At 42.9% G+C, this 12,886-nt stretch overlaps 1 protein-coding gene across 2 annotated transcripts in view; it reads right to left on the bottom strand.

The window, feature by feature from the left end:
• Nucleotides 1-12,886, bottom strand: part of coq9 (coenzyme Q9 homolog (S. cerevisiae)) — a 111,634-nt gene that overhangs the window by 93,300 nt on the left and 5,448 nt on the right. For both annotated transcript variants that reach the window (XM_069894096.1, XM_069894106.1), the window contains exon 2: nt 11,798-11,918. In XM_069894096.1, the coding sequence (XP_069750197.1) occupies nt 11,798-11,918 (121 nt within the window). The remainder of the gene's footprint in view (nt 1-11,797; nt 11,919-12,886) is intronic.

Here is a 12,886-nt window from a genome sequence, read left to right as displayed (position 1 = left end):
AGGTCGGGTCAGATACAGCAATGAGCTCTCTGAACCCTTCTCCATTAACAATGGCGTGAAGCAAGGCTGTGTTCTGGCACCAACCCTCTTTTCAATCTTCTTCAGCATGATGCTGAACCAAGCCATGAAAGACCCCAACAATGAAGACGCTGTTTACATCCGGTACCGCACGGATGGCAGTCTCTTCAATCTGAGGCGCCTGCAAGCTCACACCAAGACACAAGAGAAACTTGTCCGTGAACTATTCTTTGCAGACGATGCCGCTTTAGTTGCCCATTCAGAGCCAGCTCTTCAGCGCTTGACGTCCTGCTTTGCGGAAACTGCCAAAATGTTTGGCCTGGAAGTCAGCCTGAAGAAAACTGAGGTCCTCCATTAGCCAGCTCCCCACCATGATTACCAGCCCCCCCACATCTCCATCGGGCACACAAAACTCAAAACGGTCAGCCAGTTTACCTATCTCGGCTGCACCATTTCATCAGATGCAAGGATCGACAATGAGATAGACAACAGACTCGCCAAGGCAAATAGCGCCTTTGGTAGACTACACAAAAGAGTCTGGAAAAACAACCAACTGAAAAACTTCACAAAGATAAGCGTATACAGAGCCGTTGTCATACCCACACTCCTGTTCGGCTCCGAATCATGGGTCCTCTACCGGCACCACCTACGGCTCCTAGAACGCTTCCACCAGCGTTGTCTCCGCTCCATCCTCAACATCCATTGGAGCGCTTACATCCCTAACGTCGAAGTACTCGAGATGGCAGAGGTCGACAGCATCGAGTTCACGCTGCTGAAGATCCAGCTGCGCTGGATGGGTCACGTCTCCAGAATGGAGGACCATCGCCTTCCCAAGATCGTGTTATATGGCGAGCTCTCCACTGGCCACCGTGACAGAGGTGCACCAAAGAAAAGGTACAAGGACTGCCTAAAGAAATCTCTTGGTGCCTGCCACATTGACCACCGCCAGTTGGCTGATAACGCCTCAAACCGTGCATCTTGGCGCCTCACAGTTTGGCGGGCAGCAACCTCCTTTGAAGAAGACCGCAGAGCATACCTCACTGACAAAAGGCAAAGGAGGAAAAACCCAACACCCAACCCCAACCAACCAATTTTCCCCTGCAACTGCTGCAATCGTGTCTGCCTGTCCCGCATCGGACTTGTCAGCCACAAACGAGCCTGCAGCTGACGTGGACTTTTTACCCCCTCCATAAATCTTCGTCCGCGAAGCCAAGCCAAAGAAAGAACATTAGCTACCCTCCAATCCATGGGTACTGATCCTGAGTCTATCGAGTTCTGGAAAATAATTCTTAAAGCATCTGCTATCTGAATGGCCACTTCCTTAAGTACCCTAAGATGTAGATTATCACGCCCTTGGGATTTATCTGCCTTCAATCCCATCAATTTCCCCAAGACCATGTCCTTAGAGATACTGATTTCTTTCAGTTCCTCCCTTGTATTAGTCTCTATGTTTCCCAACATCCTTGGGAGGTTATTTGTATCCTCTCTTGTTAAAACAGAACTAAAGTAAGAATTTAATTGGTCTGCCATTTCCTCATTCCCCATTATATATTCCCCTGATTCCGACTGCAAGGGACCTACTCTGGATTTCACCAATCTTTTCCTCTTGACATATTTATAAAAGCTTTTGCAGTCGGTTTTCATATTTGCCGCAAGCTTACTTTCGTAATTTATTTTTGCTCTCTTGATTAATCCCTTTGTCCTCCTTTGGTGCATCTTGAACTGCTCCCAGTCTTCGGTTGTGGTACTTATTTTGGCCAATTGATATGCTCTCTCTTTGGACCTAATGCTGTCTCTAATTTCCCTTGTTATCCACGGTTGAGTCACCTTTTTTGGTTTATTTTTATGCCAAACCAGTATAAACGATTTTTGCAATTTCTCCATTAGATCTGTGAATGTTTTCCATTGTCTATCCACAGTCAACTCCCCCATAAACACCACCCAATCAATCTTACTCAACTCCCGTCTCATACCATCATAATTCCCTTTATTTAAATTGAGGACCTTAGTCTCGGTTTTAATTTCATCACTCTCCACGTCGAGTGAGAATTCGATCATATTGTGATCGCTCCTACCCAAAGGGCCTCGTACAACAAGATTGTTGATTAGCCCCTTATCATTGCATGCTCCCGAGTTGGTTCCTTGACATATTGGTCTAGATAACCATCCCGTAAACATTCAAGGGATTTCTCCTCCTCAGTATTTTTACTAATTTGGCTAGTCCAATCTATATGCAAATTAAAGTCTCCCATGATGACAGCTGTTCCCTTATTGCACGCTTTTCTAATTTCTCTTTTAATGCCTTCCCTCACCTCTACACTACTATTTGGAGGCCTATATACCACCCCCACTAACGTTTTCCGCCCCTTGCTATTTCTCAGTTCTACCCATATAGATTCCGCATCTTCCGAGTTGATATCCTTTCTGTCAATCGTGTCGGTCCCTTCTCTCACCATCAGTACTACCCCACCCACTTTTCTTTCTTGCCGATCCCTCCTAAATATTGTATACCCCAGGATGTTAAGTTCCCAGGCTTGCCTACCCTGCAGCCATGTTTCTGTAATCCCAATCAAATCATATTTGTTTATCTCAATTTCCACAGCTAATTCATCAACCTTGTTCCGAATGCTTCTTGCATTAAGATATAAAGCCTTCAGATTTGCTTTTTTCACCCTCCTTGCTCTTTCTGATTTTTTTTACTTTCGCTGCCTAACCTAACTTTTCCTGTTTTATCTTTTCTGTCCTTTGCCCTATCATACAGGTTCCCACCCCCCCTGCCAAATTAGTTTAAACCGCACCCGACGGCTTTACCAAATTCTGGCAGGACTGGACAGAATGGATGCAGATGGGATGTTTCCAATGATGGAAAATCCAGAATCCGGGGCCATGGTTTGAGGATAATAGGCAAACCATTTAGAACCGAGATGAGGAGGAATTCTTTACCCAGAGAGTGGTGAATCTGTGGAATTAATTGACACAGAGGGTAGTAGAGGCTGGTTCATTAAATATATTTAAGAGGGAATTAGATCTATTTCTTCAGTATAAGGGTATTAAAGGTTACGGAGAGAAGGAAGGGACGGAGTACTGAACTTTAAGATCAGCCATGATCTTGTTGAATGGCGGAGCAGGCTCGAAGGGTCGAATGACCTACTCCTGCTCCTATCTTCTATGTTTCTATGTTTCTATACCTTGCTTCTTGTATTTAATGAAGCCCTCCCTTTTTTTTCGAACCAACTTTCTAATCTCCCCTGAAAACCACGGCTCTCTTGAACTTTTGGATCCCTGAGGCACACCACTTGTAACCAGCCTCTACCCTGACAGACAGTTATCCACCATGACTCTGGCATCTACCTTCTAGCCACCATTGAACCCATCAGACTATCTCAGCATTAATACCTAGCACCTGAACATTCCTTACCAACCTTACATGTAGATCCTTATCGAAAGCCTTACTGAAATCCATATAGACCACATCTACTACTCTACCCTCATCAACATTCCAAGCCACCTCCTCAAAAAATTCAACAAGATTTGTCAAACATGATTACACAGACCCATGTTGATGTACTTGATCAGCCCCTGCCCCTCTTGATACTTAAACATATTATCTCTAAGAATACTTTCCATTAGTTTACCAACCACTGATGTCAAACTTACAGGCCTATAATCGCTGGACTACACCTGGAGCCCTTTTTAAAAAGAGGATCCACGTTTGCGATATGCGAATCCTGCACACCATGCACCCTTCTATTGACTTTTGAAAAATCACTATCAGAGCCTCTGCTATTTCGTCCCTGACTTCGCTCAAGGTCCTGGGGAAAATCCCATCAGGGCCTGGAGACTTATCCACCTTTGTAGGGATTAGGAAAGAGGGGGTATTGGAACTTTTGAGGCATATAGTTCCAATACCCCCTCTTTCCTAACCCCTACATTTTCCATAATCACCCCTTTTGCTTCTCTTATCCTACACTATTCCATATCCTTTTCCCTAGTGAATACCGAAGAGAATAACTCATTCAATATTTCCTCCATCTCATTTGGCTTTGCTATGCTATTCACATATTTATAAAAACCCTTCGAATTTACTTTCACCCTATTCGCTATAACCACCTCATACCTTCTTTTCGCTTTTCTAATTTATTTCTTAAGTTTCTTTTTGCAATCCATGTATTTTCCAAGCATCTCGTTCATACCTTCCTTCTTGTATTTAATGAAGGCCTCCTTTTTTTTCAAAACTTTATTTATTCGTTCAAAATACAGATAATAAGTAACATACATAACAATAACTTAAGCATGAACGATATATTTTATATATATATAAAAGAAAAAAGAAAGAAAAAAAAGAAGAAAAAAAAAGAATCCCCCCCCCCCATCTTTCAGCCAACTCTCCTAAGGAGAGCCTTAAAAAGAGAAAAAAAATAAAGAAAAATTAAGCATACATATTAAGATCCAATCAATGCAAATCAAAATGCAAATACTCTGAATATAACAACCACCCATCAAGCAAAACATATGTGATTTTTTTCACTATTAAACAATATTTCATCTCATTATGCCATCTATTAATATCAATCATATTTGTATCTTTCCACATACTAACAATATATATTTTTCACTACAGATAATGCTAAATATACAAAAGCAAGTTGAAATTTATATCCTGTAATATTTAATACATAACTGAAATATAACCCTTCAGGTAAAATCATATCTCTACCAGACACATGCTTTACCAAAGATCAAATTTGATAATAAAAAAACCAAAGAATTCTTATCAATACCATAACTAACCCTCATCTGATTAATAGATTAAAAATTTACCTTCTTTAAAACAATCTCCCAAATTTTCCACACCTTTAAATCTCCAATGTAATAAACTTTGATTATGTATTGAGAAAGAAATAAGTTGATTATTATACAACGGAGTCAAGGCCAACAATTCACCACTAATATCTATCATTTTCTTTTTCTTTGTCCATAACTTCATTAAATGTTTTAATATAGGCACATTATATTGCTGTAACAATTTTACATTCCATCTAAACAAAAGTTGGTGTATTTAAGCCTCGAACATTAAAAATAACATCGAACATTATAAGTAGCAAACCTCAACTTTGACATATCGACTAATATTACTAAGAACTAATAATATCTATATATAAAAACTCACAAAGTAACGTAAATAGGTCCTCCAATAGGAGAAAAAGAAACCACAAATTAAAATCTAAATAAAATAAAAATTTTAAAAAATAGTAAAAAAAGATAAAGAAACCCCCCCCCCCAAAAAAAACTACTAAAAGGTAGTAATCCCTACACCAAACTTGGGTGTGGATCACCCACCAGTGGCTGATGACTAATAGAGCATAGAGCAAATCTCTTCCTCCCCTGCCAAACAAAGAATAACAACAAGATATCATGACATAAAAATAAATTAAGAATAAGTAAGTTCTTCTATTCATCCAAGAGATTCCAAACTCAACGACCCCATTTCAGGAGAAATTAGACTCTTTCCATTCCCATTTCTCCCATTTCTACCATTTCTTCCATTTCCAGAACAACCAGATTTTTCTTTAGGGGATAATGTCTTGATCCTCATACATCTGGCAACGAATCTGCAAAAATCATTGCTTTGCACTCATTCTCAAAAAACTGAGATTGAAAGTCTCCACAAAACACCTTCAACACTGCCGGATAACGAAAAGTAGACTTATAACCTTTACGCCACAAAACTTCTTTAACTGGATTAAATCGACACTGACGTTGAATAACCTCTTGACTCAAATCGGGATTAAAAAAAACTCTACTATTCTGAATCATAAACGGAGCTTGTCGTTGTCTCGCATTTTGCACTGCTAGACGAAGTATCATTTCTCTGTCCAAATAATTCAAGCATCGAATTATCACGGGTCTCGGTGATTGATCAGGCGGAGGTCTTCTTCTTAAGGCTCTATGAGCTCTTTCCAATACCAAGCCTCCAGAGAAAAATTCTTGTCCCGATATTTGTGGGATCCATTCAGTAAAAAAACGAAGAGGATCTTGATCTTCCATACCTTCCGGCAAACCAACAATCTTCACATTGTTCCTTCTACTTTGATTTTCCAAATAATCTACTTTCCTCTCTAACTCCTTCTCATGTTCTCGCAATTCATTAACGGATTTTTCCACCTCCATCACTTTTTTCTGTATTAGAGGCCATTTGCTGTTTACATTCCAAAAAAGCAGACTGAATTTTTTTTAAATCTTCAGAAAATACTTCCATTCGTGTATTAACTGTAGTGAATTCTGACTTCATACTATCTTTCATTTGAGCTAACTCTTGCAATATCGGCTGAGTAACAGTACTTAACAGGTTAACTTGTAGTTCAGAAAGACCTGACCCTATTTTCTTTAAGATAGTATCAGAACCAGATAACGGCAACTCCTGCTGCAGATCAACAGCAGGCACTTTAACAGTCTTACTGCGAGTTTGAACTCCCAACGACAACACCTCGACTTCCTCAGGGGTTTGATGCTGATTTCCCCCCACAACTCACCGTTGTTTCAAGAACTCACGGATAAGATCAAGCTCTTCAGACTGAAGTACTGTCTGAGTGGTTTCAAATAATGGATTAAGTTTTCTGCGAGCTCCCTCTGCCGTTGGCAGACTGCCAGAATCAGGATCCACTTCTTGGGAACATGCACCTTCCTCCTGAGAACGAGTAATTGCAGTGATATCCTTCTCCTGGTAAGTAGTAATCTTTTTTTTTTCAGCTCCCACAGGCAATCTTTGTGACTTCGAGATGGAGAAAAGCAAATCTGAAGTCATAGCAGTTTTTTCAGGTCCTGAATCTTCAACACTTCGAAAATGTAGTTTCTTCTGCAGTTGAGGTTTAATCTTTTTACCATTAGTAGCCATAACAATTCCTTGATACTTTAAACTAAGTTTTTTTTAAAGTTTAAACTTAAAAACAAAGAGTTAAAAATGGGTTATTAAAAGTCTGGCCAGAGAGGTCAAGATTACATGTCTAGACTCTACGCCATCTTGCCACGCCCACCTCCCTTTTTTTCGACCCAAATTTCTAATCTCCCCTGAAAACCATGGCTCTCTTGAACTTTTGGCCCTGCCTTTTATCCTAACAGGTACATAAAGATTCTGTACCCTCAAAATCTCACCTTTAAATGATCTCCAATTCTCCTTCACCTCCTTCCCATAAAACAAATCAGGCAAACCACTCCTTGCAAATCCCTTCTCATTTCATCAAATCTGGCTTTTCCCCACTCAAAAACCTTAATCTTTGGACCATAATTATATTGAAACTAATGGTACCAACACAGACCTCATGCCCTATCTCATTCCCCAACAATAGATCAAACATTGCACGTCAGTACCTCAACGTATTGCTGCAAAAATCTATCCTGCAAACATTTTACAAATTCTAATCCATCCAGCCCCATCACAGAATGTGTTTCCCAATCTATATTAGGAAAATTAAAATTCCCCACTAATACATCCCTGTGCTTATTACAAATCTCAGCTATTTCCTTACACATTTGCTCCTCTATTTCTTGCTCCCCACTAGGTGGTCTATAATAGACCCCTATAATTGTAACCTCTCCTTTTCCATTTTTTAATTCCATCCATACCACCTCCCTTGATGAGCCCTCCAATTGATCTCACATCAGCACCGCTGTGATATTTTCCCTGACAAGCAATACCACACCACCCCCCCTTAACCCCACCAATTTTATCACACCTCAAGCAGTGAAATCTTAGAATATTTAGCTGCCAGTCACATTCCTCCTGCAACCACGTCTCACTAATCGCCACCACTTCATACTGCCAAGTGTCTATCCACACCTTCAGCTCGTTCACTTTCCTTACAATACTCCAAGCATTAAAGTAAATGCATTTCAGAGATTTCCCACATCTCACTTTCTGCTTGTCCCCTTATGATTCTCATCATCCCCCTCCATCATGGCATCGATTTTCTTCCTTCTTGATCACCTGTCTTTCCACCCCCAAACTTTGCCAACAAGTCTGATCTCCTTTATATGGACCTCTTCCCACAACCATACTAGTTTAAAGCCCCTTTAGTAACCCTAGCAAATGCCCCCGATATTGAGGACAAAGTCTCTAATGACCTTGTAGAGCCCCTCGTAGGGTCATTGTAATGGTGGTCTGTGTGTGCCCCTCCTCACAAACATGTACCAGCAAGTCTTTAGGTCCTTTGGGACGCTATGCTTGGACTGCCCGTGTGGTGGGGGTTGCCATGGGACCAAGGACCCCAGTTTTCGCTGCAGGCTCTCTCGGGTTGTTATGGGGTCTTCCGGGCATTTATCGGGGCCAGGAATTCCACAGGGATGATAAAAGGTGCGCCATAGACCATCTCCACCACCGAGGCATTGAAGTCTTCCTTCAGTGCGGTGCGAATTCCCAGCAGGACCCAAGTAAGTTTGTCCACCCAGTTGGGACCCTTGAGCCTGGCTATCAAGGCTGTCTTCAGGTTCCCATGGAAGAGCTCCACCAACCTGTTAGCCTGTGGGTGATATGCCTTGGTGTGGTGAAGCTGCATCCATAGAACCACCCAGAGCCTGGAGGTGAATTATGCCCCCCTGTCTGAGGTGAAGTGCTCTGGGACACCCATGTCTCAATAAGTGCCCTGATGCAGGTTTCTGTGGTGGTATCAGCCACCAGGACCGCCTCTGCCCACCTCATGGAGTGGTCCACCATGATCAAGAGGTATCTCTTCCCCCCCCCCCCCCAGAAAACCGGTAACAGCTCCACTAAGTCAATGTGAGGAGGAAGGTAAGGTCATAAATTCAGTTCTTACCGGGGCTCGGGCCTAGTCAGTTCGAGCAGCAAGTCAGAGAAGGCAGCGACCAGTGCTCGGGAAGTGTTTTGGAGGAGGAGGAGGAGTGAGGTGAGAGTGACGGTGATAATTGGTCAAGGGCCAATAAAAGGAGGGTAAGGCAAAGGAGCGGTCCAGTGAAAGAGACCTTTACCATCAACTGCCTGAAACTGGCATATCTAGACTGTTAACGAGCCAGTCTCCACTCCACTCCCACTACGTAGGGGCAGGCCAATGAAGGCTATAGACAATGGCCCTGTGGCTGGTTCGGGGGGAGGGGTTGTGTAGCGGCCCGTGCATGGAGACACGCACTGGCCCGCAAAATGGCTGATGCACGCAGCAACCATGTGAACCTGAGGCTGACACCAGCCATTGTCTCAGGTGACCTCCACACGGCGGGAAGATGAGGATCTCTGGAAGGAGCGCAGGTCAACCCGAGGCTGGTGCTCTGATTATAAAAAACAAAAAAAAAAGAAAGAAAACTTTCCTGAACACATTTCACAAATTCCAAGCCATCTAGCCCTTTTACAGTATGGGAGTCCCAGTCAATATGTGGAAAGTTAAAATCTCCTACTATCACAACCTATGCTGTCTGCACCTGTCTATCTCTCTATCCATAATTATACACCATTTTCATCCATCTTTTTTTGTGAAAAAGTACAAAAATACCTCCAGGTAATTTCATTTTTGGATTAATTTTGTGTTTGAAGATTATCATGGGTCCTAAACTTTGTCCCATTGGCCATGCACGATAACTCTTCAGTAGACCTGATCCTTTCATGGCCTGTACTTCTAGTTTGAACAGTTTTTACTCCTTTCCATTCCACTGTTCTATTGCCTATCATGTCAAAATTCAAGGGGGTTTCTTCCATGTTTCTGATATTTGCCAATGCAAACTGGCATCTATGCCGGTTCTGTCTAATAAACTAGTGAAAACTTACAATTTTTTGATCAAGACCTTTTGGTAATTTCTGTGCAGGTTTTGTTATAATACCAGATTTTTCCTGTTCATTAAATGTTTGCACCAGCCTACTGGTGCCTCAAAATCAACACTGAGGTCTGGGGGTAACTTTGCCCATTGCAGTGCAAATGTCATTTTATTTCGGGTGACTTTAGCAATCTTGCCTCTGTTCAAGTACCCAATCTGCAACATGATTTTCCAACTCTGGCCAATGAGTGACTCCTTTTCTCAACAAACATTGCCTTTTTGGTATTTTTCTTAAAGCCTCTTCTTTCTTCCTCTCATCTCTTACCAACTTCTCAAAAATTAAATTTACTTGTAGCAGCCCAGTTGTTGGTTTTCTTGGCCATTTCTATAATTTTCAACTTAAAATTCACTTCATACTTTAGTCGTGAGTGGCATTGTGTCAATGGACCCTCCATTATAGCAATCATCTCCTTCCAACGCCCAGCAGATCATCTGCACAATCTTTAGGGAGTCGACATTTATGCCTGTCAACAGCTCATCTCAGGCATCGCAATATTTGGAAGTCGACGAACACAATGAACCAACTCAGGCATCCAGAAAATGGCGGTTTACTTATATACCAGATATACCATAAAACCCTTAAAATGAGGCTGAAAAATGGGGGTCGACTTATAAGTTGAAATATACGGTAATCACTGGATCACATCGCCACTCGCACTCAAATTTTCTTGCAGTGAAAGTTTGCTGTGTGTTTACACAGTGAAAATTAATAATTCATGTCCAAGATCATTTGGGTCCTTCTGAACACCAACACCTTTCAATTACTTATCATTAAAAACAATCTCTGCTGAAGAGCATGATCAAGAATTTTTCCTTCTTATTATATAATTGGTCAGCCTTCAGCTGGTGCATAGCCCCCTGCATGTTCCTGAGCTTCATTTTGTTTCCTCAAAAAGACAGGGCACCTTATCCTCAGGCATTTCATCCAAATCATCCACCAGATTGTGAATAGCTAAGGCCATGTAATAGAGAGATCTTGGTCACCACAAGGTGACACTGCTGGGCTCCTATTATGAGGACATATCACATGCCAATCAAGGCAGGACTTGCCCCAAACCATCAAGGTGACCTTGTGATTGGCCCATTCAAATTACCAGGTACTTGGCTCCACACAGCATGCTGGACTTAGCCCTGACCTTCACCTAATCACCTGGGTTAACTCTTGCCAAGCCCCTGAACTTGACTTCGAGCCATTGGTCATAGCAGCCAACACAGCCCAGCCTGCTCCAGAGTGACTGGCCTCCCAATAAAGGCCCATGCTTTCCTTTGTTCTCTCTCTTGACTCCTCGTGCTCTGTAAGTTTCACCTTCTGTATTGGGTTGGGGTGAGTCCTGAGGACAGTTAGTTAGAGCCGTGTCCGTACACGTCAAGGGGTGGGGGCATGTAGCACTACCCTGATCTAATCACTGTATGTGTGTTTTTGCCATTCCTAAGTTTTGTCAGTTTTCTACAGTGCGTATTCATCCCCTTGAGAACTGTATGCTTGAGTTAATTTAGTGCTTCGATTCTGTTGTTTCCTTTGCATCTCTTGAGAATAAACGTGATTTGTACCTCGATCTAGGTCTGGTTCTTAACCTGTGGGACCTACACGAACCTTCACTTATAATAGGCCACTGCATTGATCCCTGTGACAACCAACAAGTCACAGCATCCAAAGCCAAAGGGGCATTTATTCCTGCTCATTTCATTTCATTGACCAAACTTCAGTTCAATATATTATTAGAGATAGCACAATGCTCTAATTTTCTTCATGTGTGACCCACTTATCAAAGACTGGACACCCAACATTGCCATCCTTTTATAAACCAACTACATGAACACTAGAAATAGTTAAAATATTGATACTGTCTCTATTTTAATCTCCGAGAGAAGTAAATATGACTTCTGATATTCTGAAATTAGGTTTGTGACATGGAAAGCAATGACAGTGTTCAATGCAGAGATCTGGAGCAGCTGAGCATACCTGGAGCCAGGGTCCTGGCGCTCACTGTCTGTCTGTGAGTTGTGGGGGTGCACCTCACTGACCATTAATTGCACTGATGTTCCTAGATCCCTGTATCGCCCATCGCAGAATCTCAATACATCTGGCAGGAGAGAGAAAAGGACTTCAGTTTCCCCAATCATCAACCAACACAAACCATGGGATTGCTGTCAAACACAGATAGACTATGTCATAATCAACCTCTGCAAAGAGACTGATCAAGTTACACCTTCTGACACTGCTCCTGCAAACATCCTTGGGATTCAGCAGAAACACAGGATCAGTACCACACATCAACCAGACGCAAGCAAAAATTCTGCCCACAGTTGCCCACAGTTTGGGAGGCTATTATATAGTTCATCAAATTACACTGCAGCCCTTCCTCATCTCAATTCCATTCAAGCAATCCCTCTCATCAGGACCCCATCTCAGCTCCACTCAAACAATACCCTATTCCTCTCACCCCATCCATTCATGACAAACCTTCATCCTTCATCAGCTGCTGCCTCCCATCACCAGCCCACTCTGAAACAAGGCCCCTTCCTTCTCCATCACCAGCCCCCTTCCCAGCTCCTCTCCCCCCGCACTCCACCCCCTGCCCTCTCTTTCTGTCCCACCAGTCCAACCCCATTTCCAGTCGCTTCCCCCTTCCCTCACACTCCCCCAAAACACCTTCACTCCCCCAACACCGCCTCACTCATCCCCAAACACCCCCTCACACCTTCCACTCTCCTTTCCCCAAAACTCTCCCTCCTCCTAACATCCTTCCACCCATGCACCCCCTCCCTCCTAAACACCCCACACCCCTCACTCCCCATCCCCCACCCACGCTCTCCCCTAACTCCTCATACTCTACCTCCCCCTCAATCCCTCTCCCTCACAATCTCCACTAACACTCCCTTTCCCTCACTCACTCTCCCCTACACCCCCTCCCCTCACACTTCCCACTCCTCCTCACACTCCCCCACCCCCTCTCTTTGCACTGCACCGCCCACTCCCCTTCCTCACACAGCCTCTCCCTCACACTTTCCACTAACACTCCCTCATGCTCCTCACTCCTGTGACAATATA

This window comes from Narcine bancroftii, chromosome 1, assembly GCF_036971445.1.
Source record: "Narcine bancroftii isolate sNarBan1 chromosome 1, sNarBan1.hap1, whole genome shotgun sequence".
Classification (NCBI taxonomy): Eukaryota; Metazoa; Chordata; class Chondrichthyes; order Torpediniformes; family Narcinidae; genus Narcine; species Narcine bancroftii.
Note: the sequence above shows the minus strand (reverse complement) of the source record. Positions and strands in the feature narration are given on the sequence as shown.